The sequence below is a fragment of the Hoplias malabaricus genome, chromosome 7, assembly GCF_029633855.1.
Source record: "Hoplias malabaricus isolate fHopMal1 chromosome 7, fHopMal1.hap1, whole genome shotgun sequence".
NCBI classification, from domain to species: Eukaryota; Metazoa; Chordata; class Actinopteri; order Characiformes; family Erythrinidae; genus Hoplias; species Hoplias malabaricus.
The window spans coordinates 38599910-38627394 of record NC_089806.1 but is presented as its reverse complement, the minus strand read 5'-3'; the positions used below and the strand labels follow the sequence as shown (position 1 = coordinate 38627394).

Here is a 27485-nt window from a genome sequence, read left to right as displayed (position 1 = left end):
GAACTTCTGGTCCGGGACTCTGTTTCTTGGTGGATGTAAATGAAAGTGTGAGTAAACAGAATGTAGAGCTTGCACTTTTGCTGTAGGCACTTGTTGCTGTTGTTGTATTTTGCGTCGTTCCCCACAAGCCCCCGCCCCCTGTGCATTTTGATTGGCTGCCCGCGCCTCTGCTGTAGGCTTTTTGAGTCTGAACCGTCAGCCAATCCCTGTGCAGGGAGGAGGGGCTTGGAAAGAGAGAGAAAAGCAGCGCAGCCCGTTCCCACACAGAGCGCGCGCACCTGACCGTTAGGCTTCAGTCCGCGAGATAAAACAGGACCTGACCACAGCTCTCTGCATCACTCTCTCTCTCTCACTCTACACACACACACACACACACGCGCGCACTGTACCCTGTACTGTACTTATTACTATTATTAACCTTCATCATCTTCATTAGTTAAAGTGAGTAGTAAAATGTAAACGTTTTGACGTGACCGCGCTCCTCGAGCCGTTTTTTGGTTCCAAATAAAAAAAAGCAAAAACAACAAACATCACTTCCTCGGGTTGGACTGATTCGCGCGCGCGACCGGGAAGCTGTCAACACCCGCGTGAACTATGTGAAGGTAAATCAAACACTCTTTTTTTTATTCTTCCTTTGTGCTGTGTTTTTATTTATTTATTTATTGTTTGTCTGATTGTTTATTGTTTAAATCTGAAGTTTTTACGCAAACACACACACTATTCCCAACAACACCGTTCCCACAGCTTTCATTAATTGTTTGTTTGTTTGTTTGTTTATTTGTTTATTTATTTATTACACAAGGCTGGATTCCGTGCCCAATTCACTCATGTTTTTCTCTTCTTCTCCCACTTGTCCTTCATCATATTTTCTTCCTCTTTTCTCATTGCTGTTTTTATTATTTATCTTTTTATTTTTTGACGTATTTTATTCTTTCACCTTCATTTGTTCAAATCAAAACTGAGAATCAAACCGTAGAACTGTTTTTTTTTTCTTTGCTCATCCTCCCCACCATCTTTTCTCTTTGTTGTTGTTATAACGACAGTGATAATTGTTATCATTATTAATTTTATTATTACTTCCAAATCATTTCCTACGGTTATTTATTTATTTTATTTTATTTTTTTAACGGTGTGGATTAAGTCAATCACAGGTATTTTTTAAACCTCTGTTTGGACTTTTATACACATTTTTACTCCCACATTCTATGTTCATCGTTTAATTTATTAATTTATTGGTGTTTGTACATAATACATTTGTCCAGTGTGTCTTTTTTTCTTCTTCTTCAGCCTGTTCTTCTGTAAATCCTGTTTAATTTCTTCTTCAGTTTATTTATTTATCTTTACATTCGCCTGAATATATATATATAATAAAATAATAAAAGAGATAAACACTAGTTCTGATTTGGATTGACTGCAGCCTCTTGAGGGTCTTGGTTATATATTCAGAAAGCGTGTAGAATTCAGCTCTTTGGGGGAAGGGTTCCCATTCGTACGGGAACCATGGCCCTGATCAACATTTAATGGGATTTAATTAATGAAAGGTAATTCACTTTTCAATGTAGAGACATAACGTCACTTAAAGCGATGGGAAACGCTTGGCCTGATAAACCAAGGGCTGTAGTTCTGCTGTCTCATTACACAACGTGCCGCATCTCATTTTCTCTCCTAACAGCTGGTTAACGGATTCCCAAGAGCGTGGACCCCTCCTATGAGAGACCCCCACTAAAGAGATTGCCCTTGATTGTTTCATTTATGCCTGATTTGACATTTAATCGTCAGTGGGACCACCTGTCTTGTCTGGTGCTGTGAGAACACTGGGGAGATAAGGGTACAAGGCTTGGGTTCCTTATGTTCCTTGCATGTCTTAGTTGCTAATCAAGGAAACAGCACGCAGCTCCATTGTTCATTCAGAGACGGGTTGTCTTTTATTTTTTATCGAACCCTCCTGAGGTTTTGTAATTACAGTCGCTATGCGATTAGGGGTCCCACGATGCCACTCTAATTCATTGCCTTAAACATTCTCTCCATGTCATCCCCATAGATTTTGTGTGACACCCATTGGCCACAGCGTTCCCACCTCAGAGGCAGACATGAAGTCTGTTCTGGATGGCGTGGCAGACACCACCTTCAGGACCATCACATCCGGGCTCCAGTACCTCGGCTCCAACGATGCCAGCTACGATGACCCCACTATCGATGCCGACTTTGTCAAGGGCGGATACTCCTTCCAGAAGCCTCCATCTGCCTTCCGCAGCAACTCCTTCCCGGATAAAGTTGGTCCAGATGAGGAACTCATCCTCAAAGGGATTCCCTTCTACCCGACCAATGGCACGGATCTGTTCGGGAACCGGACCCTGGTGGAGGAGGGGGACAATGTGCAGTGCGGAGAGAACTTCATGGACATGGAGTGCTTCATGATACTGACCCCAAGTCAGCAGCTGGCTGTGGCAGTCATGTCTCTTACGCTAGGCACCTTCACAGTGCTGGAAAATCTAGTGGTGCTATGTGTGATCCTGCAGTCCCGCACCCTGCGCTGCAGGCCCTCCTATCACTTCATCGGCAGTCTGGCCGTGGCCGACCTGCTTGGGAGTGTCATCTTCGTCTACAGCTTCTTGGACTTCCACATCTTCCATCGCAAAGACAGTCCCAATATATTTCTCTTCAAGCTCGGAGGCGTCACAGCGTCCTTCACTGCTTCGGTGGGGAGCCTGTTCCTCACGGCCATTGATCGATACATTTCGATCCACCGGCCCCTGGCGTACCGGCGCATTGTGACCCGAACCAAGGCGGTGATTGCCTTCTGCATGATGTGGGCCATCTCCATCTTCATTGCTGTGATCCCCCTGCTGGGCTGGAACTGCAGGCGTTTGAAGACAGTGTGTTCAGACATCTTCCCACTAATCGATGAGAACTACCTGATGTTCTGGATCGGTGTGACCAGTATCCTGTTGATCTTCATCATCTACGCCTACATGTACATCTTGTGGAAGGCCCACCACCATGCTGTGCGGATGCTCAGTCGAACCTCTCAGAAAAGCCTGGTCATCTACTCGGCGGATGGCACCAAGGTACAGACCACCCGGCCCGAGCAAGCCCGGATGGACATCCGCCTGGCCAAGACGCTGGTCCTAATCCTGGTGGTCCTGGTAATCTGCTGGGGCCCTGTGTTGGCGATTATGGTCTATGACCTCTTCTGGAAGATGGATGACGACATCAAGACGGTGTTTGCCTTCTGCACCATGCTCTGCTTGTTCAACTCCACGGTGAACCCCATCATATACGCCTTGAGGAGTAAGGACCTACGCCGGGCTTTCCTGGCCACCTGTCAGGGCTGTAGGAGCAGCAGCAACACGCACCCGCTAGACAACAGCTTGGAGTCGGACTGCCAGAACCGCAACCTGCAGATCCATGCCAACCGAGCGGCTGAGAGCTGCGTCAAGACCACTGTGAAAATAGCCAAAGTGACCATGTCCGTCTCCACCGACACCTCCGCTGAAGCCGTCTGACGGATCCAGCAGCCTGGCATGCCCCGGGCATGGAAAACGAGGCGGAGGAATGATGAAGCCATGCACTAAGCTTGCCGCAAGAGAGTGTCCAGTCATTTTTTTCAAGTTCAGCCGTGTATCAACTGTGTCCAACAAGGGAATCAGTTGTCTCCCGAAAAAAGACAATGATGGATGAGAGAGTCCAAACGCAGCAGTTCATTATCTCCACCTGTCAGATGATGTGTGCCACCGTGGCGTCCTAGTACTAAAGTGCCAAAACGCTTCTCCTAAGTGAGGGCATCCTTCTCATTCATGGCATCAATACTTGTGATGGGATTCTCTCCTGTGTTATTTGTGCCATTCTTATCAGTCAGAGCAACTGAAAATTGTGTGGATGTTGTGAATGCTCTCATGAAGGCTTACTCTATTTTTTATACTTTGAAATCAGGTTTTTGAACAAGTATACCTTCTCTCATGGGGATAAGGGGCTATTGATCTTTTTAGTATGTATGTCGATTTGTAAATACGTGGTATTACACTGTACCATACCTAGTCCATGCAGTCGTGCTCAAAGATAAATGACTGCCTGGGGCTTGTGTGCAAACGTTAGTAATGGTAGAATAATCAAGCACTGAACAAGTAGGGAACTTTGCCGTTGATGCTATCCTCCAGACGAAAAAACAAAACAAAAAAAAAAAAACACAAAAAACAAGAGGAAACGTGTGAGTATTGACTTTGATATTGTTCACAATCGTGTCGAGTCTCAGTTTCTGTGATGTTGTTCTGAGCTCTTTTTCAAAGACTCGAGATTTCCTAACATTTGGCTTTGGGTCTCCTCACTCCTTTCTGACTGTTTCGGGGGATGTTGTGAATGTACGGACTGTGCTGTAGGTTCAATGCTATTGTTTGGTTGCTCTGCACAACCATGCGATGGATGACGTACCAGTCCCGCAGACACGGGTCAAGCCTAGTCCTGGATGTGGTGATCCTCCCCTGAAAAAAAAGACCCCAGAACTAGGCTTAACGTATGTCTGCTAAATCAACCCCATGGGTTACTTTGCACATCCGAAGAAGCACATGGCCTGGAGGAAGGAAACGTCCTCTAGCTTTGAAGTGTAAATACTGCTGTTGGAGGGTTCACGACCTGAAACAGTGATGGCTACGTTCTTCTCCTTTATGTGTCAGGTCTGCTCTTACTGCTACTGTCTTTTTGTGCAGAGAATTAATCACTCCTTTTTTTAAAAAATGCTAAAGGACTGGAGTCACCAGTCCACGAAGAGGTGAAAAAGTGGGAGGAGCTTGAGCTACTTCGCGGGGTGAGGAAACCCAATAGAATACGTCGCCTACTGACTACGAAATAAATATAATGCAATTGTACAATGTTTTTGTGTATTGCGGTACAAATAGTGATGAAACTGATCCAAAACTGTTACTAATAGGATTTTTACCTCTGTTTCAGCAATGGCTACGAGCAAAAATTTGTTCATGTTGTGCTAAAATAATACAAATAAAACCTGGTGTGCTGGCTGCACCTTGCAGAGATAAACGTATTAAAGTCAGTTCAAGTCTTCAGGCTGGTTTCTTACACAGATATTAAGACGAGCCCTGGTATAAAAGGGATTTTCAGCAGAGAACGCGCACCGTTTAATGCACGACGAGGCTTAATACGTGTAGGAGACCAGCTTGTGTCACAACTGCAAAAGAGAACTTCTTGAATATATGTGGAAACGTGTTTGTGGTTCGTAGAATATCATATTGTATGTTAGTTCTTTTTCTTACGCAGTGGATGACTCCCCAAAGCAGGGCTATGTGGGGTCATGTGGAGTGGGCGTGGTTAGGACTGTAGTCCTACAGATGCAGACGAAACCTAGTTAAAGACTTTGTAAATGGTGATACATTAAATAGCTTTCTTTTTTTCCCAGCGTAACCCATGCAACAGTCCTGCTAAGCTTTGTCCTTTCCTCTCTCTCTGAATGCTTTTTGATTGGGTCATGTGAACAAGAGTTGCACTGTACATATCTACATTGTGGGCTGGGCTTCCAGACGCTTCCTAAGCCTGGTCCAACACTGTCAACAGGTGGACTGTCCACGGAAGTTTGTTTCCCTACGGCCTGTGGATGGAAGGCAGCCCTCTATTTTCTCTAAATCTGGATTGTAATGTGTTTAGTTCCGAACGCAAAGGAGTTTCAAGGCGGGAGATTTCTGTAGTTAGCATTAGCTGAATTTCGCTGTGATCTTAAACCTCGCTGTTGCCCCTCTGCCGGCAGTCATAGCTGCTGCTTATCCTGCTGTTGTCGTGCGTGGAGTGAAGATTAAACCACCACCAAAAAAAAAAATAATAAAAAAAAAAATACAACAACAACAACAACAAAAAAAAACTGTCCAGTGGCTTCTGTCCCAAGGTGGTACATGACTCAATCGTAGGAAAAAATATCAAACGCTGAAATCAGTGGCGGCTTGTACTTTCTGTATCGCAGTGTAGTCTGTTTTGAGCTTTTGAATAAAGTCACAACTGACCATCAGATATTTACGGTGATGACTTTCTTTGTGTTCCTCATTCATTCATTATCTTATACACTTCAGGGTCGCAGTGGGGCTGGAGCCTACTCGGAATCACTGGGCGCAAGGCAGGAACACACACTTGAGGGGGCGCTAATCCTTCACAGGGTGACACACACTCACACATTCAGTCACACCTACGAACACTTTTGAGTCGCCAATCCACCTACCAACGTGTGTCTTTTGAACTGTGGGAGGAAACCCACGCAGACACAGGGAGAACACACCACACTCCTCACAGACAGTCACCCGGAGGAAACCCACGCAGACACAGAGAGAACACACCACACTCCTCACAGACAGTCACCCGGAGGAAACACACGCAGACACTGGGAGAACACACCACACTCCTCACAGACAGTCACCTGGAGGAAACCCACGCAGACACTGGGAGAACACACCACACTCCTCACAGACAGTCACCCGGAGGAAACCCATGCAGACACAGAGAGAACACACCACACTCCTCACAGATAGTCACCCGGAGCGGGACTCGACCCCACAACCTGCAGGTCCCTGGAGCCGTGTGACTGTGACACCTACCTCCTGCGCCACCGTGCCGCCCCCTGTTTGTGTTCCTTTGTTATGTAACTTAACGTTCAGTATGATTTATACTTCACACAAGCTCCTAACTTCAGTTCCAGTGACATTATCAAATATATATGAAGTCCCAATGACCCTTTTCTAGAAAAAGGGTTTCTTGTGCATTCACTTTCTTGTGAGAACCACAGGAAAGGGTGATTCTGGCTTACTACAAGCCTGTGATACGTTCTCTCTCTCTGTAATGTATTATTAAGTGGCACAGACTTGTGTCCCTCATCACCTTCAAGATTTCAGAATTCATATATTTCTCCTTCTTTAATCTCATCTATCCGTTTTCTCACATTACATCATGCAACCAGTGGGAATCCCAGTGCTGTCAACCAACCTCTACTGGCTACACAGAGATAGATTTATATTTTCATCAGCATTAGCCACATAGTTTTGGGAAAACTCAAACAGCGTGCCCTCAAGAGCTGACAGGGTGGAATAAAATCAAATGCTTCCTTCTCTGTACAATAAATTTGGGGTGTAGCTTTATAACCTGGATGGTATTGCTTTATAGACTACTGTGGCACACCTCTCTGAGTTGAGTAGGCATGATCACAAGCAGTGAAAAGAGAAAGCTACGCTAATGAGCTGGACACAGTGCCCATTTGAACAGGGTCAAACGCAGCTTTCTTGTCCTTTTGCTATAGTCGATTATATCTGGACAAGCAGGTGGAACCACGTCTCCAGAACATGAAGGAACCATTGAGAAAAGCATTATAAAATATATACTCATTAATTTTAAGAAGTAGTTACAATCATTAGTTACAATCATTATTAACACACTGCCCAGCCAAAACAAGTTTGGACTCCTGGCTCCATCTAGTGGCCATGAACTATGTAAACATTATCTTAAACAGCAGAGACTAAGAAGACTACATTTTGTGCTCAGCACCTTATGGAAACCCGCTTGTTCATTAAGCGAAACAAACGGCATGAAAAATGTATTTTGTTCTCCGTTTCTGTGGTAACAGTCCGTCACCTTCTGAAAGTATTTACACTAGACAAAAACACCACTCCCTTTCATTCATTCATTCATTGTCTGTAGCCCTTATCCAGTTTAGGGTCGCGGTGGGTCCAGAGCCTACTTGGGAGCCAGCTCTCACGGGAACACACACACATTCACACTTTTGAGTTGCCAATCTACCTACCAACGTGTGTTTTTGGGCCGTGGGAGGAAACCCATGCGGACACAGAAAGAACACACCACACTCCTCACAGACAGTCACTCGGAGGAAACCCACGCAGACACAGGGAGAACACACCACACTCCTCACAGACAGTCATCCGGAGGAAACCCACGCAGACACAGGGAGAACACACCACACTCCTCACAGACAGTCACCCGGAGGAAACCCAAGCAGACACAGGGAGAACACACCACACTTCTCATAGACAGTCACCCGAAGGAAACCCACGCAGACACAGGGAGAACACACCACACTCCTCATAGACAGTCATCCGGAGGAAACCCACGCAGACACAGGGAGAACACACCACACTCCTCACAGACAGTCACCCAGAGGAAACCCACGCAGACACAGAGAGAACACACCACACTCCTCATAGACAGTCATCCGGAGGAAACCCACGCAGACACAGGGAGAACACACCACACTCCTCACAGACAGTCACCCGGAGGAAACCCACGCAGACACAGGGAGAACACACCACACTCCTCACAGACAGTCATCCGGAGGAAACCCACGCAGACACAGGGAGAACACACCACACTCCTCACAGACAGTCACCCGGAGGAAACCCATGCAGACACAGGGAGAACACACCACACTCCTCACAGACAGTCACCCGGAGGAAACCCACGCAGACACAGGGAGAACACACCACACTCCTCATAGACAGTCATCCGGAGGAAACCCACGCAGACACAGGGAGAACACACCACACTCCTCACAGACAGTCACCCGGAGGAAACCCACACAGACACAGGGAGAACACACCACACTCCTCACAGACAGTCACCCGGAGGAAACCCACACAGACACAGGGAGAACACACCACACTCCTCACAGACAGTCACCCGGAGGTGTGTGTGTGTGTGTGTGTCATCCTATGTCACGCTTCTTGAAGATAAAACAAGCTTAATACAATCAATGCACTACTGAATGTATGTGTCCGCAATGACTTCACCTTAAGAAACCTCAAAATAGCTGGAGATCTCCAGTCGTTCAAAGGCATGGCACAGCACACCAAGAAGCAGTTCTAATAAAGGACTGGATATTAGACAATCAGTTAAATGAGGTGTTCTCAAAATGGAGCCATAAAAAGACTGAGTAATGGCTCAGTGCCATTAAGATGGGGGACTTTAATACTGCCCCATTAGCAGTGCTAAAGCTCAATGTGGCTAAAGAGACGTCAGGCTTCCATCTATAATGAGCACAATTCCAATGTAAGACAATGTTTATTCCACAAGCAGTGTGCACATAAAGATACCATTAAAGGACACCACTGCTCTGTATATAGTGACGTAAACTGAAAAAAGACTATGTGCTCCTGTTCATGTGGTCGAATCATTCAGTTAAAGTACTCTGGACATAAAATAACCAATTAAAATTAACATGCCGAGTTCTCTCCATTAAAACAGCAGCTGCTGGCGGCACACATGTCGGTCTTTCTCATCTGAATCCCTCAGATCCCTAATAGGGTACCAGCCACCGGAGATCAGGCTTGGGCTATGTTCATCATAAATGCAACTGTTCTGCACATGGAGTGATTAAACGCACCCATTCAGGATGAAACATTACACTTGCCTTGGAGATTTTCCCGGTCTGAACAATGGAACGCTCTGCAGAAGGCGATAACACAAGGTAATTCATAACTCTTGAAGAATGTGGCTTCAAAAGCATAAAGAGTGTTGGTGAATTGTTCCTAAAGAATCAAAGGTAATACTTCACTCTTGGCCACAGTTCCTGATGTGAAATGACACCTACATAAGTCTCTCATGACCACTGACTTAAACCTCCATACACATCTATAAAGGCTTGTTCTAACAAGGGTCATTTGCCACAAAGCTCTCGGGAGTGCAGTTAATATACTAAGATAAAGCAGCCTTTATGACATCACACACTTGTTTTGCATAAGACGTTTATATTACAGATTCCTTACATTGTCTTTAAATATTGTTTTACCTTAGGTAACTGTACTATTACATAACCATGGATGTAGCGTCCTCTACCCTCCATCTTCTGTAACCTCTTCATCCTAATCCAGATCGCCTGGAACCATTGGGCACAAACAGATACTTACACACTCACACCTGTGGACACTTTTGAACAGCCAATCAATCTATCAATAGTTGTGAAGCTGGAGCTCCCGGAGGAAACCAACACATACACAGGGAGAACACACCAAGCTCCCCTCAGACAGTGACATGAGTGCTGACTGAAACCAGGACTCTGGAGTGTTTGAACCACTGTACTGCCCCTCGGTTTGCAGCCATTTTATGTAAGAACTCTCTGTGCTGTTACTTTTACAATCACTGATTCCTATTCAGACGTCTGGTTCCTATCAGCACCACTGTAAACAAATTCTGATTCTCTGGTCTGTTTCATAGTAAATTGTTTAGAGTGACTTTGTAACTTTTGTGTTAATTATGAAGAAATAAATACTTGGTGTTTTAGGTTTTAAGACTTAGAGGAACACAAACATTGATAATATAAGGAAAAACTGCAATGATAGGTGTTAGCATAGCCTGTGTATCCGAGCAGGAAGATGCTAAAATACAGAGAGAACAGACAATACAAAAATAGGGGTGGATACGACAAAATTATACCGCACATTTTACACCTGACCCTACTCTTGTCGGCCACCTGCACTGGACAGATTCTTTCTATTCCTGCTCTAACACATCTGATTCAGCTCCTCAAGGACTTGACCGTTAGCTAATGATGAAACTTGGCTGCAATAAACAGGTGGTTTATAACATACACTACATGGCCAATAGTTTGTGTGCTCATCCAACTTTACTTTTGAAATTGAGAGTATAGGAGAATAGGAGGTTTGCTCCTGTTTTTTCCACAGAAACAGTCTTTATTCTTCTGAGAATACTCCAGATGTAGGACCCTTCCTGTGAGGATCTGAGGGCCATTAGCAAACTTTAGCAAGACAACCATCACTCCAAACCATCCTAAAGCTACGTCTACAATTATTTGGGAAGAATACTGCAAATAATAATGATGTAGAATAGGGACTACTTTCATTCGGCATTCTCCACACAACTTTCAAATCTACCGTGTAGATGACAGAAAATAAATACATTTTATAACTACTGCCTCCAGTTCCAGGGTTTATGTAGTAGACAATTATATTTTACAAGTATTTTTATAATTTAAATTAATTAATTTGAGTTATTATTGATTTTAAAATGCAGGTCTTTGTACTTCAGGTCACGTCTACGTTAAACACTGCGGAAAACAAGTTTGTGGCGCCCCCTGCTGCTTCAACACTGCGTTACAACAATATCTGTTCACACACAGGTTCAGTGTAATCTGATTTATTAACTGACGTGTTTATAAATATGATTAAATTTTTTATTTAACATAATTAAAGATTACTAATGCACAGTGTTAACAAACTCGGTGATAAAACATTTATATCAACTAAGAGGTGGTGAAAGGCGTCAGGAAAGGGATTATCTTCAAATTAAAAGTCCAATGCTGTATATCATTGCTGTCAAACACACACACACACACACACACACACACACACACACACACACACACACACACACATAAAATAATAAAAATCATGTATCTTTTAAGTATTTTCTGTATTTTTGGATTGCACTGTAAAACACTTTAAAAATTGTTAAAACGCTGTTAATAATAATAATAATAATAATAATAATAATAATAACAATAATAATAATATTTAATAAACATCAAAAATATATATAGTTTTTAGGACAGCGATGACAAGTTAAAAACCACAAAGGGGAGTTGTTTTTTAACTGCAATTTTTAAAAATAATTTTCGCATAGAAACGAGATATTTATAAGGACTTTTACTTTAAAATGTGGTCTAACGCTGTAGTTTAATCTGGAGAAGTAAATAGTTGATCAACTGTTGATATGTTTGAGGACTTTAAAGCTGTATTTTAGAAATGAAGCGGTTTTTAAGAGAATTTCCGCCGCCTTTTGCTGATTTACCGTTGCTTTGCGTCGCTGTTTGAGCCGAGGCTCGTCTCGAGGTGAAGTAAAGTAAGTTTGGAGATAAACCGTAGCTAACTAACGTCTCTTGAGCGGATAAACTCTGAGATTATTCTATTTTAAGAGCTGTGTGTGGGTTATGTATGTTATAGGGGCATTAATCTGGTAGTTAGGTGTTTGTTAACACTCTCAGTGCTGCAGGAGATGACTTTATATAGTGTTTTTTCGGTCGGGTTTGCTGCTTTGCTTGGAGCTCATATAAAGGTCAGCTGACTGACAGCTCTTCGCAGCTAAGAGTGTGTAGTTTACAGTTGTCCGTGTGATTAAAGCGTGTTATACGTACGACAAAACACACCTCGTCTCCTATAAAACTTTCATATACGTGTTTTAAGCTAAAACCTTACTTTAACATGTTTTTTACTGTCCCAGGGCGGTAAAACTGCACGTTATTAGAAGATAAAATAATATAAAATAATAATAACCTAATAAGAATAAATCTGTGCTTTAACCAAAAAATCAATTTTTCAACATTAAAAATTTACATGCCATTTCCACCCGTTGTTCTGCATACTTTATTAACCCCTTTCACCCTGCTCTTCTATGTTCAGGACCCTGACAGAGCAGGGTATGATTTGGGTAGTGGATCCCTCACAGTGGTGGTAGGAGTGGATCAGACACAGCAGTGGCTGCTGGAGTTTTTAAACCCTGTGTCCACTCTCTGTCCACTCTGTGAGACACTCCTTCATCGGTGGTCCACCTTGTAGATGTAGAGTCAGAGACAGTAGCTCATCTGTCGCTGCACAGTGTGTGTCGCTCGTCCTCTAGTCCTTCATCGGTGACACAGGACGCTGTCGGCTGCATATTTTGGGTTGGTGGCGTATTCTCAGTCCAGCAGAGGCACTGAGGTGTTTTAAAACTCTAGCAGTCCTGCTGTGTCTGATCGACTCAACACTGTAGCTCTGAGAATGATCCACCGCTCAAATCAAAGCTGCTCTGTGGTGGTCCAGTAGGGGTCCTGCCTTCTTTGTGGTCAGTGGAGTTGATCAAATAGTAGCGTATTAATCCTGTTAATGCTCTGAGGTTGCTGAATGATCTGTTGACCGTTTCTTTGGCAGATGGCTGATATTAAAACATTACTGCAGTCCGTCAGGAGGAGGGTGAGGATGGACGTGCTGAAGGAAGTTGTTCGACAATATCCTTTCATTTGCTTTTTGCTGATGTCCATGCTGTCTTCAACCGTAATTCTAAGCAGGTGAGTGGCTGGCTTTTTTTGTTTTTCACCCTCTGTGTCACTCACCCACACGCACACGTTCACAAACAATGACACACACACAGTTTAACAAAATACTTCGCATGTTGCACTGTGCACTACTGTGTCCTTGTTTTCTTGTTCACCATCTGAAGCTGACAGTAAACATATGTGTGCTCTGCGTAATGTTGTTAGTGGTAAAATGGTCAGATTCAGCAGTCCATGGAAATGATTTCTCCTCATGCACCAGGAGATCTTTGTAGAATGGTTTTATTTGAAGAGCACTTCACTGATCTACTTTAAAACCCAGTCTGTTCAGCAACAGTGAAGTGAATTATATATATGTCTTCTCAGATCTGCCTTGAATGGCTGTATTTTATATGGCACTCACTCCATACAGCAGCATCGAGTTAGCAGCAGTTTTAAAATAAAGCAGTAATTGTGCTGGGATTTAACTGGGATTAAAAATAATAATAATACAACTTTTAAAAAGTAGTCCACAGACACTTCACAGTCATCACATGACTCAAACATTACAACACTACATCTTAACAAGTAAACATCTCATCCACCCCATGTTTACCGCCTCTTTTTTAGGTATCTCCATGTCCTGATGATCTTTTGGTCCTTCCTGGCTGGAGCCATCACCTTCTACTGTTCGCTGAGTCCAAACTACCTCGTGCCAAACATACTCTTTTCTATAAAGACCAGGGGCAGAGTAAGTTCATGAATGTTTCAGTTCTTCCACCGGGGATGGTTAGGGTGACCAGATCTGAGGGGTGGGGGTGGGGGGGCACCTATGTGGGCTTTTGCTCCACAAAACATGGGAATTTCTTTTTTAATTCACCTGAGAACTTACATTTACGTTTCGGCATAGCTGCTCGAGATGAGGGTAGGTACATGAGCTTTGTCTGACGTAAACAAGGACTACTGACGTGCAGACTGACCAATTAAATGTTTACAGAGAAGGTTATCGACCAATAACGGTAGCTCTACAGTCAGACCGTCCAATCAGAAGATTTTAGGCTACTTCACCACGCCCCCTTCTCACTCAAGCGAACCAATCGGAGCAGGGTAGGGCGGGACTAGTTTGTGAACGAAACTTCTCAAAGTTCTATGTAAGCTCTAGAAAAACAAAATCCCGGGCGTTTGTGAAATTCCACATGGACATTTTTTTTAAGTCTAAAAAAGAGGACATGTCCGGGTAAAAGAGGACGTCTTGTCAGCCTAGGGATGGTTCTGACGTACTTGGTGGACAGAGAACCGTAAAACATATGAATATTCTGGACATTACAGTTTGATACTCCAACATATCAGTGCTTTAACATGGGCCTGTAAATAATGTAAAGGGAAATGTGTGGTCTCTACGGCTTTTACCCAATGATTCAAAGTAGGATCAGGACTCATGATGACCCTGTAACTCTTACAATAGATGAATGAACGAATGAAAAGAATACACATTAGAAGGCGTTATGTCATATCTCTCTCATGGACACTTGGATATCGGAGATTCTATTCCATGTAATTTTGTAAGGTTCTGTTGATGATTCATCTTTTTGTGTCTAGCGGCAGGAACAGCACGAGCTCTTTCCTCAGGGCCACAACTGTGCCGTGTGTGGGAAAAACAAGTGCACTCGACACAGGTAGAGTATTGTTTTCCAAGCAGGGACCTAAGGTAACTGCACATTTGTCCCTCTGTTATGTGTTTCAGGGTTCTAGACCATTAGAGAGCAGGTTCTGAGAAAGTTGTAAAACCTGACTTGCTTCCTGTGTTCACAGACCAACTCTTCTAATGGAAAACTACCAGCCATGGTTAGGTTTGAAGGTGCACTCAAAGGTGGATGCGTCCGTGGGAGAGGTAGAGTTTGACTGGAGATATTTCTTAATTTAGTCAGAGTTCAGCTTTGCTAACGTTGATTTTAATTTGCCGTTAGGTGTTGGAGTTGGTTCTGGAGAACTTTGTTTATCCTTGGTACAGGTATGACAACATGTTGACATTGTTGAGATAATAGTCAAAAATAATCAAACTAAAGAGGTGTTTTGTGGCTTATTTACTTGTTGTTTATTGATGCTATTTCTGTTGTTGTTTTTTTATTCAGAGATCTTACAGACGACGAAGCTTGTGTGGATGAAGTTCGGCAAACCTTTCGCTTTTTCGTTTCGGTTCTGGTGCGCAGAGCTCAGAAGGTAAGTAGATACATACATACATTCATTCATTCATTCATTCATTATCCAGTTCAGGGTCGCGGTGGGTCCAGAGCCTACCTGGAGTCATTGGGCGCAAGGCGGGAATACACCCTGGAGGGGGCGCCAGTCCTTCACAGCGCTAGTTACATACAGTACTGTGAAATATGGGCTTTCCATCACCTCTTGGCCTTGTATATGTGCCTCTATCTGTTAAGCAACCACAGATGTTGATTTAAAATAATCGACTTAAAGGGAGCATCTATGATTATAATCAAATAAACATTTTATAAAATTCAGATGTTGAGCACTGGATACTGGTTTAATGTGTTTATGAAGCTCCAGTGTCAGCAAACGAGTTAAAAAAGACAAATAGGCTCGTTCAGACAAGCTAGTCCTCCTCTGTCTCTGCTCATGGCAAAGAAACGGACAAAAAAAATCATGAAAAGAGATGAGAATATTGTTTTATCCCTGGTCTATATGTGACTTATTTTTTGCTGTTTGAGATAATTTAGGTAGGAGCCCACTCTAAATTCTGGAGAGTGCTAACTGCATGAAACTACTTAAGTTACAAATACATTTCTGTGGTATTTAAAACAGTGATTAAAACTTACAGGCATTCTTTTCTCCTCAAGCATACCATTCCACCTTAAAAGACACCGATTCTGCATGTAAACAAACCAGAGAGAACTGCAGTTCCCCCACAATTGTAGACGTTTTAAATGAAAAGCCTTGTTTTAGGCCTGGCTCAGCGCCTGTGCAATGCGTGTAGGAGAATCTGCGGAACATTTCCTGCATTGTTCTCACATGCGCTGACTCAGGCTTTACTCTGAGACTTTAAAAAGGAGCGACCAGAACAACGGGTAATGTCTGCGACACATGTATCCGGTGGTCATATACAGCTCCTCCCAGTAAACTCCGGAACATGGAGAACCCTTCATCATAGACACATGATATCCCTCTTGATTCTGTATCCTGGATTTATTGTTTGTGATATCTCTCTTAATCACTTTTCCTTTTCAGGTGGATGTGCCGTCAGTTGCCACTGACAAAATGATGAAGGCAGCTATGAAGCACATAGAGATTGTTGCTAAAGCTCAGCAGAAAGGTAAACCATTTTATCTGGATCATCAAATGTAAATCAACGTTCCTTAGATGTGGAACATCACATGAGGACTGTCACGTTGGAAATTAGATTACAGATTACAATTAGAGTACAGTATCTCTAGTACAGGCCACTAGGTGTCAGTATAATATCTGTTTATTGATGGACTGACTGTGCCATTTAAAAGCAATATGGTTCTGTTTTTGGGAGTAAAAATGGGGGTAATGAATTATGTTTTTGTGTGTGTTCACAGTGAAGAAGTCTGAAGGTCTGCAACAAGCTGCACTGGAGGAATATGGTGCAGATCTGCACGTGGCTCTGCGCAGTCGCAGAGATGAACTGCTGTACTTGAGGAAACTCACTGAGATGCTCTTTCCTTACGTTATGCCTCCTAAAGCTACAGAATGCAGGTGCAAAAAACAGAAATATACACACACACTCACACACATTCTCACTCTCAAAAAAAGGAATGAGTTACAATTATTATAGTCAGAAACGTTTATACTCTGTATTCATACTAATAAAAAGGCTGGTAATATAAATATATAAATACTGTTAATAGCCCCCTCCAGGGTGTATTCCCGCCTTGCGCCCAATGATTCCAGGTAGGCTCTGGACCCAGGTTACAGATAATGAATGTATGATCCTTAAAGATCATACACACAAAATATGAGAGACTTGAAATATGAGACACTGAATCTAAAGTAAAGTATTGAATTATGATATTGAATGTTACCCTAAAAACAAGAAAGCTTCTCTTTAATAGGGGAAAAACATTCCAATAATATTGTTAGTAATAATTAGTTTTCGTTTTCCTCTTTTTCTTATTCTTCGTTTGTTGCAGTCAAAGACATGACCATAGATGTGACTGGCAGTGTTTGTGTTTATCTTGTTCTTTGAAACAATGCGCAAGTGTTAGTTTTTTGCTGCTGGTGGCAGCTGCTCAAGTTGCTCGGTGGGCCTCTGTGTTTAGGTTCTCCTCCATGTTACTTACATGTGGCATACGGGATTGGGCACATGACTACATGCGCGGTAGTTTGGTTTTAAGGAGACAGTACATGAACAGTGGAGGATATATGAACATTCATTCAATCATTCATAATCTGTAACCCTTATCCAGTTCAGGGTCGCGGTGGGTCCAGAGCCTACCTGGAATCATTGGGCACAAGGCGGGAATACACCCTGGAGGGGGCACCAGTCCTTCACAGGGCAACACACACTCACACACATTCACTCACACACTCACACATTCGGACACTTTTGAGTCGCCAATCCACCTACCAACGTGTGTTTTTGGACTGTGGGAGGAAACCGGAGCACCCGGAGGAAACCCACGCAGACACAGGGAGAACACACCACACTCCTCCCAGACAGTCACCCGGAGGAAACCCACGCAGACACATGGAGAACACACCACACTCCTCACAGTCACCCGGAGGAAACCCACGCAGACACAGGGAGAACACACCACACTCCTCCCAGACAGTCACCCGGAAGAAACCCACGCAGACACAGGGAGAACACACCACACTCCTCACAGACAGTCACCCTTAGGAAACCCACGCAGACACATGGAGAACACACCACACTCCTCACAGTCACCCGGAGGAAACCCACGCAGACACAGGGAGAACACACCACACTCCTCACAGACAGTCACCCGGAGGAAACCCACGCAGACACAGGGAGAACACACCACACTCCTCACAGACAGTAACTCGGAGGAAACCCAAGCAGACACAGGGAGAAAACACCACACTCCTCACAGTCACTGACAAAATAGTGGCCTGCTTTTAACACACATTGCACAGACCTGGTTTATCCCTTCAGCATTTCGTGCGTGTGTGTGTGTGTGTGTGCTTGCATGCGTGCAGTCATTCTTGCACCGAGTGCTTTTTCACTGACCAAGTGTTTGTCAGGCGGCTGTCTTAATAAGTGCAGTGCCTGTTTGGTCAGGGTCATCCTGTGTTTGTGAAGAGTATTTGTGTTTATGGTTGACGACTGCTTGTGTGTTGGTCTTTAGGTCCCTGGCTTTGCTGATTCGAGAGGTCATGTGTGGCTCTGTGTTTCTCCCGACTATGGACTTCATGGCCGACCCTGTACGTAAACAGCAGTTTTCTGGGACTCCAGGGTTGGATCTGTGTTTAAATTGAGATTGTTAAATGATTAAAAAACTAAACATGATTAATCACATTGTTTAGTGTACTTTTTGCTGATACAGAAATATTATATCCATTTAAAGGAACACCAGGTAGTAGTTTTTACCTTAAAGTTGCAGCTTCAGAATAATTGTGGTGCTCCTGTAATGAGGCGAAAAGGGCCTCTGTCATTGCTGCTCCAGGATCAGCCCTGCAGAAAGTTCACTATGTACCTTTAGTAGGAGGGTAGAAAAACCTATAAAGGAATGCTGCCTGGAACAACAACTACATTCTTTACAGTCACTAGAATGTAAATGCTGTATTATGTTGGCAGTCCACCTTAAATGACTTAATGCTTGTTGGTAATAATCTTTCATCGCAATTTAATTGCTGCACCTTTTAAGGTGGAATGTCAAATTTTTAAAATGTACAGTTATTGCTAGATACTTATAGATTGAATTCAGACATTGTTGGATGAAGCTGTCTGATTTCTTTTGGTTTCCTACCCCTTTCCCAGGACACAGTGAATCACATGGTGCTCATATTCATTGATGACACTCCTGTAAGTTTTTAAATCTATTTTTACACATCCATTTTTAACAGACACTTATGGCTTGATACTGATTTGTCATCATTTAAAATAAATAATAAATTATAATAAGTAAATAGAAGCGAGCTAGTATGTGTTATCCAGCAGTTGTATAATATTGATATTGCTGTCTGTATTATATAAATACTGCTCTGTCACTGCATAACTTTGATAGTTAAAGGCTAAGCACCACTTAATGGACCTCCATGAATATTTCACATTATTGTAGTTACTGACAGATATAAGTATGAATTAAAATGAAAATAGCAGCTTAATTTGCTTTAAAACTGACAATTTTATTAAATTGAGGGAAAAACCCGAGCTCGCTACGGAAATTCTTGAACGCGACCGTGACGTCACTGGTGGACAACAGCTGAACAACTCCGCGGTAAAACACCGTTATGACTGACTGTTATGACAGTGTCTAGCTAAATAACCAACATTATTCATGACAGTAGCCTAGCAATAAGCTAAACTCAAATGTAGAGGTACCGTTATTCTTGTAAATGTGATCGAAGTCGAACTCGAATTCATCCGACACTATAAACCTCCGTAATGCAGCTACGTAGCCGAGTATAATCTGAGACACCGAGTTTAGCGAGTCAAGCTAACGTTAACTAACACCAACTAAAACAGGCGAAGTGAGTGTCCTTACCCTGTTTACCTCCATGTTACAGAGGCTCTTGAACACCTTTCGTTGGTGTCCTTACATGCCCATATTGTTGGAAAAGCGCCAGTGAAATGAGCTACAGATAACGGAGTGAGCGGAGGGTCCTTTCCAAAGTGCCCGTTTAAAGTTGACAAATTTAGTCCATTTTCTGGATATTTTGGGATCTTTGGGCCATTTGTTCACAGATGTCCCACTGTACATTGAATGATTGCAGCCAAAAACAACACACCTTTTCGTCATTTTACATTAAATTAAGTGCAGCTTCTAGAGTGTTGTCCACCATCTACGTCACAGGCAAGACGCCTATTAGAGTTTCCCCAACACCGTTGGGGGGGGGGGGCAACTTTTAAACCTTATTCCTTCAATTAGTGAGAAATAAAATGTTTTCTGACTATCAATAAACACAAGTTAGGAACTCAAACTCCACTGTATTTATTTGTTCGACACGTTCATATCACTGGTGCTTAGCCTTTAAACATTGTGTAGTCAAAGGTTTTTCTAATGTTTGTTTTCTTCTCCATTAGCCTGAGCCAGTGACTGAACCTCCATCTGCGCTGGTGCCTTTTCTGCAGAAATACGCATCCTTTCGCAACATGAATCATACCGTAAGATCAGCCACAAAGTCAGCAAACAATTATTCACACTTTTGTCCCTTTGGAAAAACATAAATCTGGTAAAAGGTCAACGGTCAAACAGCATGTTTTTAAATCTAGAAATGACCAGCTCAAGGCCCTTAAAAGTTCATGCAGCTGGCGTTTCTCCTCCCCCCTGTGTCAGCTCAATCTGGATGATCTGTTTTTCAGGGAAAACTTTCAGTGGTCCAACTGGACAGAGTGATGATCTGTAACTTTAACCTCACAGTGGGACCCTTCAAAAGTATCAGACTGGTCAAATCCCAGTTAAAACCTATATGTGTCGATGTGTCCATTTCCTTTAGACACCAAACAAACAAATAAGGCCTATTGCATGTCTGTGTGTTAGGTGCTGAAGCTTGACCTGAAGGAGATCCGGGAGCAGCAGGATTTGTTATTTCGCTTCATGAGTTTTCTGAAGAAGGAAGGAGCTGTGCATGTGCTGCAGTTCTGCCTCGCTGTGGGTGAGGCCCTGTGTGTGTGTGTGTGAATGAATATGAAGTATGTAAGCATTTGTTTAAACTCAGTATCCTGTGCTGATGTTTGACAGAAGTTGATAGACAAAGTTTTGAGACTGAGAGGACGGGAGAGGTAAAGCGGCAGGAGAGTGGTGAAAAGAAACATTTAAAACTATTAAAATACTGAAGAGTTTTACAGGAAACGGTGAAAACTGGGAGTGGGAAGTGTGAAGGAACAGGAGCATTCACAACTAAAATGCCTTTGAGCAAGGCACTCAATCCCAGCTTCTCCCTGCCACTGCTGGTATCTGTGTCCAGATCTGTGTGCTGACATTTCTTGTGTTTGTGTGTTTTTATAGAGGAGTTCAATGATAAAATCCTTTGTCCTGAGCTGAGCGATTCTGAGATGGAGCAGTTGCATGGTGAGGTGCAGAAGATCTATGAGACGTATTGTCTGGAGGAGAGCATTGATAAAATCAGTTTTGACCCTTTTATCGTTGAGGAAATTCGCAATGGTGAGTGTTAACGTGACTTTTTTATTTTCTTTCGACTTTGTTTTGAGTGCCTTCTGTGGATCATGATGTTATCTTGCCTGCTTCAAACTCACCGGCCAAGATCCTGTCTCCCGTTCCCACCCATAACTCTGACTAAAACATGCTCGTGAAAGACATGCTATGTTAAATATCTGAGGCTTCTTGCTGATAACGTGCACAGTGTGGAAAACATATGAGGTACATTTTTTAAAAATATTTATTTTGCGGGAATTTATTATTATTTTTTCTAGTTTGAATACAAGTCATCTTTCGTCCTCACTCTATAATAATAAAGCTTATATTTATTATAAAGTTAATGTTACTTCTTCAGTGAAGAGCCTTGACACAGAGATACAGATGTCTTTATTTTTGATAACTGTCAGAAACCTAGGGCGGCACGGTGGTGCAGCAGGTAGGTGTCGCAGTTGCACAGCTCCAGGGACCTGGAGGTTGTGGGTTTGATTCCCGCTCCGGGTGACTGTCTGTGAGGAGTGTGGTGTGTTCTCCCTGTGTCTGCGTGGGTTTCCTCTGGGTGACTGTCTGGGTGACTGACTTTGCTCCCACAGTCCAAAAACACATGTTGGTAGGTGGATTGGCAACTCAAAAGTGTCCGTAGGGGTGTGTGTGTGTGTGTGTTGACCTGTGAAGGACTGGCGCCCCCTCCAGGGTGTATTCCTGCCTTGAGCCCAATGATTCCAGGCAGGCTCTGGACCCACCACGACCATGAATTGGATAAGGGTTACAGATAATGAATGAATGAATGTCAGAAACCTAGTGGCTGGTGCCTGTGTTCACTTGGGAGAGATATCTATGCCACACATATTTCAACCCATTAGGCATCAAACCATCATATTCTGTTGTCAGAAGTGTAAGGTCTTCAGTTCACCTCCTGAAGGCCTAACCAATTGGAGGACTCTCTTGACTGGATCTACGTGGAAAAAAATATCTCAAAAAAGAAATGTTGACTTTACAAGATTCAATATATTTTTGCTGCAGTGAAAGTAGAGCATTATTTGAATAACTACTGTACAAAACAAACATTATGATTCAGTGTCGTAAAATTAATTATTTTGTCAACAACAACAAAAAGCACTTATGTATAACACAACTTGATTTTACATGATCAGAAACTGCAGGGTTGTTTTGTTTTATTCTTCTCGTTTCCATGGCCATCCACTGCTCTGTTGTGAAGCAGATGGTTAACAAACGGAAAGAATCTGCACTGGTGCTGGTGCTACGTGAAAGTGGGCGTCTGACTCACAAAGATTTCAAAAGTTACGATGAAATCACGTACGTTCTAGAGACGCAGATGGAGATCTGTTGATGTGCTTGAACATGATAACATCGGTGTGCCATAATAAAGCCTACATTACCTTAGACGAAGCCACTGCTGCCTAGAAAATAGGAATGGCATGCTTGCCTTCTTGAATTTATACTGTCACAACTATTTTTATCACACTTTAAAGTACAGTGTTCATTACAGTGTTAGGAATAACGATTTGAATGTTATTCCACAGCTTAATACATAATGTCAGTCAAAATGTAATGCTACAGCGTCTCAACATGTAACTGTGTGAAGGTACCTATGTGGTGTAAGGTATTTTTTTAAGTCCCATGTAAATACTGTGTTCAGGTGTTAGTTCATTGCACTTATATTGTTCCCTACACTGTAATAAATGCTCTGCAAAGTGAACTATTACAAAATGGTCTGTGAAAACAGCAGCGTTGTTGGAGAAAAATAACTTTTTATAAGCTGAAGAGCATTATGAATCTCTAAACTTTCTTAAGGGTGATTCAGATCGAAAGCCAAGTCGTGGAATTTCCTCCTAAAGGAAAAGGCCAGGCTTTCTGCTTGAGAGCTAAAACACAAACAAGATGTTAAACAGACTTAACACAAGACAATGGAGATGCTCAAAAGAAGGCCATGCTGCCTTTATTGTTGGATGCTTTTAAAAGACATTCATGAAGAAACCACAGTTTCTTCAGAAACTGTGGTAACTTTTTAAATAGTGGTATATTGTTTTTCTTATTTCCTGTAGTTGCGGAAGGCCCTTACCCAGGAGTGGTGAAGCTGCAGAAAATGCGCTGTCTCTTTGAGGCTTATGAGCATGTCCTGTCCCTTCTGGAGAATGTCTTCACACCAATGTTCTGCCACAGCGATGAGGTAATGAACAACACGTTCCTAAACGTCCCTCACTCTCTTAAATAACACCTGTAATAACAGTGGTGAATCCAACCAAGAGTCTGCCGCCAAGACAGTCCCTTATTTCAGTGACACCACTCGGCCATCCCTAGCTCTCTTGAAAAACAAGAGCAGAGTTCTGAACAATGCAAAAGTCAGAGACCTTCCTTTATTTAATTTCAAGCAAAAACAAAAAAAGGCCACAATTATATCAAATCCTTCAGAGTTGAATGCCCTTGGCCCTTTATTACAGCTTTTGTTGTTTTCAGTTTTTTAAGGAAACATGGATCTGTAAAATTAGATATTAGAAGTTTATAGCATTTTCTGCCTTTCATGAAGCAGGTGGTTCCAAACATATTTGATAAACAGATGGTAATATCTGCGTGCAAAATAAGTGTGAAATTAAAAACAGCAAGTTTACATTAGCAGGATATATATAATATATTAGGGGTGGGACTTGGTTAAAAAATTACTCCCCCGCGAAAAACGATGGATCACTGTACTGTTAACATTACTGACCTGTGCGCCTGCCCCAACATGTTTTGCGTTGATGTGATAACGAATGGTGGAAGTGCTCCTGTGATAAGCAAACTCCTTCCTGCATAAAGTGCTAATAACAACATTTTTGTTTCTACTTCCATCTGATTGTTTTTAAATTTCCCATCCACCAGCGTAGTCTTTTCCGTCATCTCCATCATGTTCATCACATTGTGCGTCTTGGTAATCTGTACGTCTGGAACTCATGCACTGAGAAACTTTCCATGGTGCAAAATGCGTTACATTTTTTTATTTCGTTATTTTCCCCGTAATTAATTAATCGCAATTAATGCGTTAAAGTCCCACCCCTAATATATATATATTTTATTAAAATTTTATAGAAGGATGTTTCATACACTTAGCAAGTTCAAATTTCAAAACGTTCTTGGCAGTTTTTTAGGGACTTTTATCATATTCATATCTAAACCAAAATTATATTTTATCAACCAAAACTAAGAAATATATAGTGGTATACATTTTGGCCGTAACGTCCAGCTCTCTGAATGAATGAATGATCAGAAAGGAAATAAATTGATGTTGGTTTCTGACTTTGGCACAGTATTGTATGTAACCTAGCAAGGAGGACGCTACATACACGTAATGTGAACGTTATTGAGAATACATATCTTCTGCAGAACTCCTGTTTTACATGTATCCCACACTTTCTCTGCAGTATTTCAGATACCTGCTCTGTGGGGTTGAATCTCCTGCCAGGAACGCTAAACTGAACAGGTACGTAATCATTGTGTTGCACCTATGACTCACCACCCAATTTGAATAGAAAAGTGTGGGAGAAAAACAAACTCAGCTCAGTCTACTTGCTGTTGACTAGTTGAGGCACAACAAGTTTGATGAATAATCTCAAACATAAGTACAGTGAGATTCATCTGAGCATCCCTCGGTTGTGTCACCTGAACTTAGAGTTAAATCACACACGTAACATCTGTGTTAGCTGTAAAAGCTGCATTTGAACAGGAGCGCTACAGTTGTGTCACTAATTGCAGCATGTGTTAGAGAAACAGGTGGAATACAGACATTGTTGCTGGCTTCTGCACAGTCATGGTTATGCATCAGCTCCATGCAAAGGCTCCTACAGTTTCTCATAAAGTTGTTTGTGATATTTATGTGAAGCTTGTATCAATGAAAGAATGTGTATGTGGACGGATATGTCAGTGTTGGTCAGGCAATAGTGGTCCACAGATCAGGAGTGTTTTTTGAGGCTGTACCCAATGAAGGAGAGAGAAAGGGATCGTCCGTGTCAGACAGTAACTCCATTGTGCCTGTTATTCCAGGAATTTGAGTTTGGATGATTTAAGGTAAGTTCATGAGCATGCTTACAGGCCAGTGTGATGTGCAGTATTTCACCCACTGCATGCAAGCCACTTCAGCCTGAGTGCAGTCCAAAGTGTTTGTACGCCATATGTCAGGTGTACAAATACGTTTTGGAGCATTTTTGTTTAACATATAATAGTAAATTAAAATTCAAACATGCTCCTGCACCATCCACAAGCACAATCCAGACCACCATCTTTAAATCGTCTAAACCAAACCTCAAATGTATTTTTGGATACAGTATTATCCTCAAAAACAGAGCAATTCCGTGCACGTGCTTTTGCAGCTATTTCTACTGAATACAGTAATGAATAAGTTCTTCATTTTCAAACAAATGGCCACAGAGAGGGAGAATATATGTTTTTTTATGTTTGAATTAAAGATTTATGTTATATGTTACACAAAAAACACTTTAAAACTTATTTGTACACCTCATACAAGCATGCTTTACTTATTTTCATTATATTAGCGTATTCAAATATATTGAGGATTCCTCGTACATCAGATTCAGATGTTGCTTGAGTTCTGTGATGATTCATTTATTTATTTCTTTTGTTTATTTCTAACTGTACCCCAGACAGTTTTGTGTTACGCAGTTGTAGGGATGCATGGTAATATGTGACTGTCTGAACTCTCATTAATTGAACATCTTTGCTATTTGTCCTACTTATGTTTGCTCAGGCTTTTATTTATCTGTTTATTCGTTTCTTAATTTGTTTATCTTCATACAGCCCCAGGTGAGGGAACAGACACTAATGCAGCATTTATTTATTCATATTTTTCATTTGTTTACCGACTCGGTGACTAGACATCTGGTCATTTTCAAAACAGTACAAATTATTCCAAATCTATATATAATTTATAATCCAAGGCTAAATAATACACTTTAATAATGAAAAGTTAATTAGTGTCACGCTATTGTGTTTCTCGAGCTACTTGTGTTTGTAGAAATCTTTATAATGAGGGCATTCTGTTACTTTAAGCTACTTTTAGGGGCATTCTACTCTGCACATACCGTCTAATCTCCATTGAAAGTATGTTATATGTCGTCAGCATCCAAAGGAAAACATGTATCTCCATTTTGGTTGATTTTTCCAGATCTGTCCTTTACATTTTGTGACTATTTCATGATTGACCAATAAAGATGCTCCAGAATTACGTTGAATTCTGCTGAATGTGCAGAAGGCTCTTTCCCCTCTCCTATAAAATTACCATTTTGGAGATGCATGATTTTCTTTTGACAGCGAGGATATGACCCGCAGTTTGTCATAATAACAGCAGCCGAAACAGCTGTTCAACATTCAGCACCGAATCCTACAGTGCCCTTTCCTCCAGTCTGACCTGTCTCTCCCATCGTCCACTGCTGCCTGCGTGTACTGGACATGCGTTTAATGTCCACGTCTTTCAACATGTGCCATGTAGTTCAGACTCCACTCCTCCAGGATGGGCTACTATAATAGTCCGCAAGCCTCTGTCCATCACCATCAAAGCCCCTTACTCACCAGGTTCACCATCAGTCAAATCCATCCTAACCCTCCGGCCTAGAGTGAAGTGAGTCGGGCTGCCTGTGTGTGCAGTGTCTCTTAAAGCAGGCCTCCAGCACTGATCTGAGCCACCTTTCCCTTCTGCTTGAAAGTCTTTACTGAAAAATGCTTGCTACTAATGAGTAGAAACAAGTGGAGAATGATCTAATGTGAGAAATATAGCAGAAATACTTCACAGATATAAAGACCATTTTACAATTACACACTTTACTGTATTTATCCGTAAGATATAATGTATGAATGCTATATCGTATTAATCAGTAAATAAATTAATACTAATTAACTAGTGCAGACTGCAGTTGTTTGGTGTTACACAAATACTATCTAATATCTAATATATGACTAGAAAATTGCATGGGCAGAACATTTCAAAATTCAGTTCCCTGAGCTCAGCTTTCCGGAGTCTATTGATGTTTTCCTTTAAACTGGAGAAAAGAGAACAGAGGCTTTTTAAGAAGGGAAAAGGAGTCAGAGATCAGCCTTTGGGGCAAATGATTTCCTGGAGTGATGGTTGCTCGGCACGCTTTTTTGAT

General features: G+C 42.2%; 2 protein-coding genes across 5 annotated transcripts in view; both read left to right on the top strand.

Moving 5' to 3' along the window:
- Window positions 1–303: 303 nt before the first annotated feature.
- cnr1 (cannabinoid receptor 1) lies at window positions 304–5996 on the top strand. The gene is made up of 2 exons (XM_066677012.1): window positions 304–602; window positions 2042–5996. The coding sequence occupies exon 2, from the start codon at window positions 2091–2093 to the stop codon at window positions 3504–3506; it is 1416 nt and encodes a 471-aa protein (XP_066533109.1). The 5' UTR covers window positions 304–602; window positions 2042–2090; the 3' UTR covers window positions 3507–5996.
- Window positions 5997–11688: 5692 nt separating this feature from the next.
- snx14 (sorting nexin 14) overlaps window positions 11689–27485 on the top strand; it is a 34371-nt gene continuing 18574 nt past the window's right edge. For 2 of the 4 annotated variants that reach the window (XM_066676619.1, XM_066676618.1), the window contains exons 1-17: window positions 11689–11850; window positions 12915–13051; window positions 13646–13766; window positions 14615–14691; window positions 14828–14906; window positions 14983–15026; window positions 15148–15235; window positions 16256–16340; window positions 16591–16747; window positions 18361–18436; window positions 18993–19037; window positions 20259–20339; window positions 20716–20830; window positions 21184–21339; window positions 23397–23521; window positions 24750–24808; window positions 25369–25392. In XM_066676619.1, coding sequence (XP_066532716.1) covers window positions 12915–13051; window positions 13646–13766; window positions 14615–14691; window positions 14828–14906; window positions 14983–15026; window positions 15148–15235; window positions 16256–16340; window positions 16591–16747; window positions 18361–18436; window positions 18993–19037; window positions 20259–20339; window positions 20716–20830; window positions 21184–21339; window positions 23397–23521; window positions 24750–24808; window positions 25369–25392 — 1469 coding nt within the window. In that variant the 5' untranslated portion in view covers window positions 11689–11850. Of the gene's footprint in view, window positions 11851–12407; window positions 12829–12914; window positions 13052–13645; window positions 13767–14614; window positions 14692–14827; window positions 14907–14982; window positions 15027–15147; window positions 15236–16255; window positions 16341–16590; window positions 16748–18360; window positions 18437–18992; window positions 19038–20258; window positions 20340–20715; window positions 20831–21183; window positions 21340–23396; window positions 23522–24749; window positions 24809–25368; window positions 25393–27485 lie in introns of all 4 variants that reach the window. The other 2 variants (XM_066676620.1, XM_066676621.1) reach the window with 2 other exon arrangements.

Bases quoted from the DNA above. Each gene is read 5' to 3' on its own strand.
- cnr1 (XM_066677012.1), top strand. From the start codon at position 2,091: ATGAAGTCTGTTCTGGATGGCGTGGCAGACACCACCTTCAGGACCATC.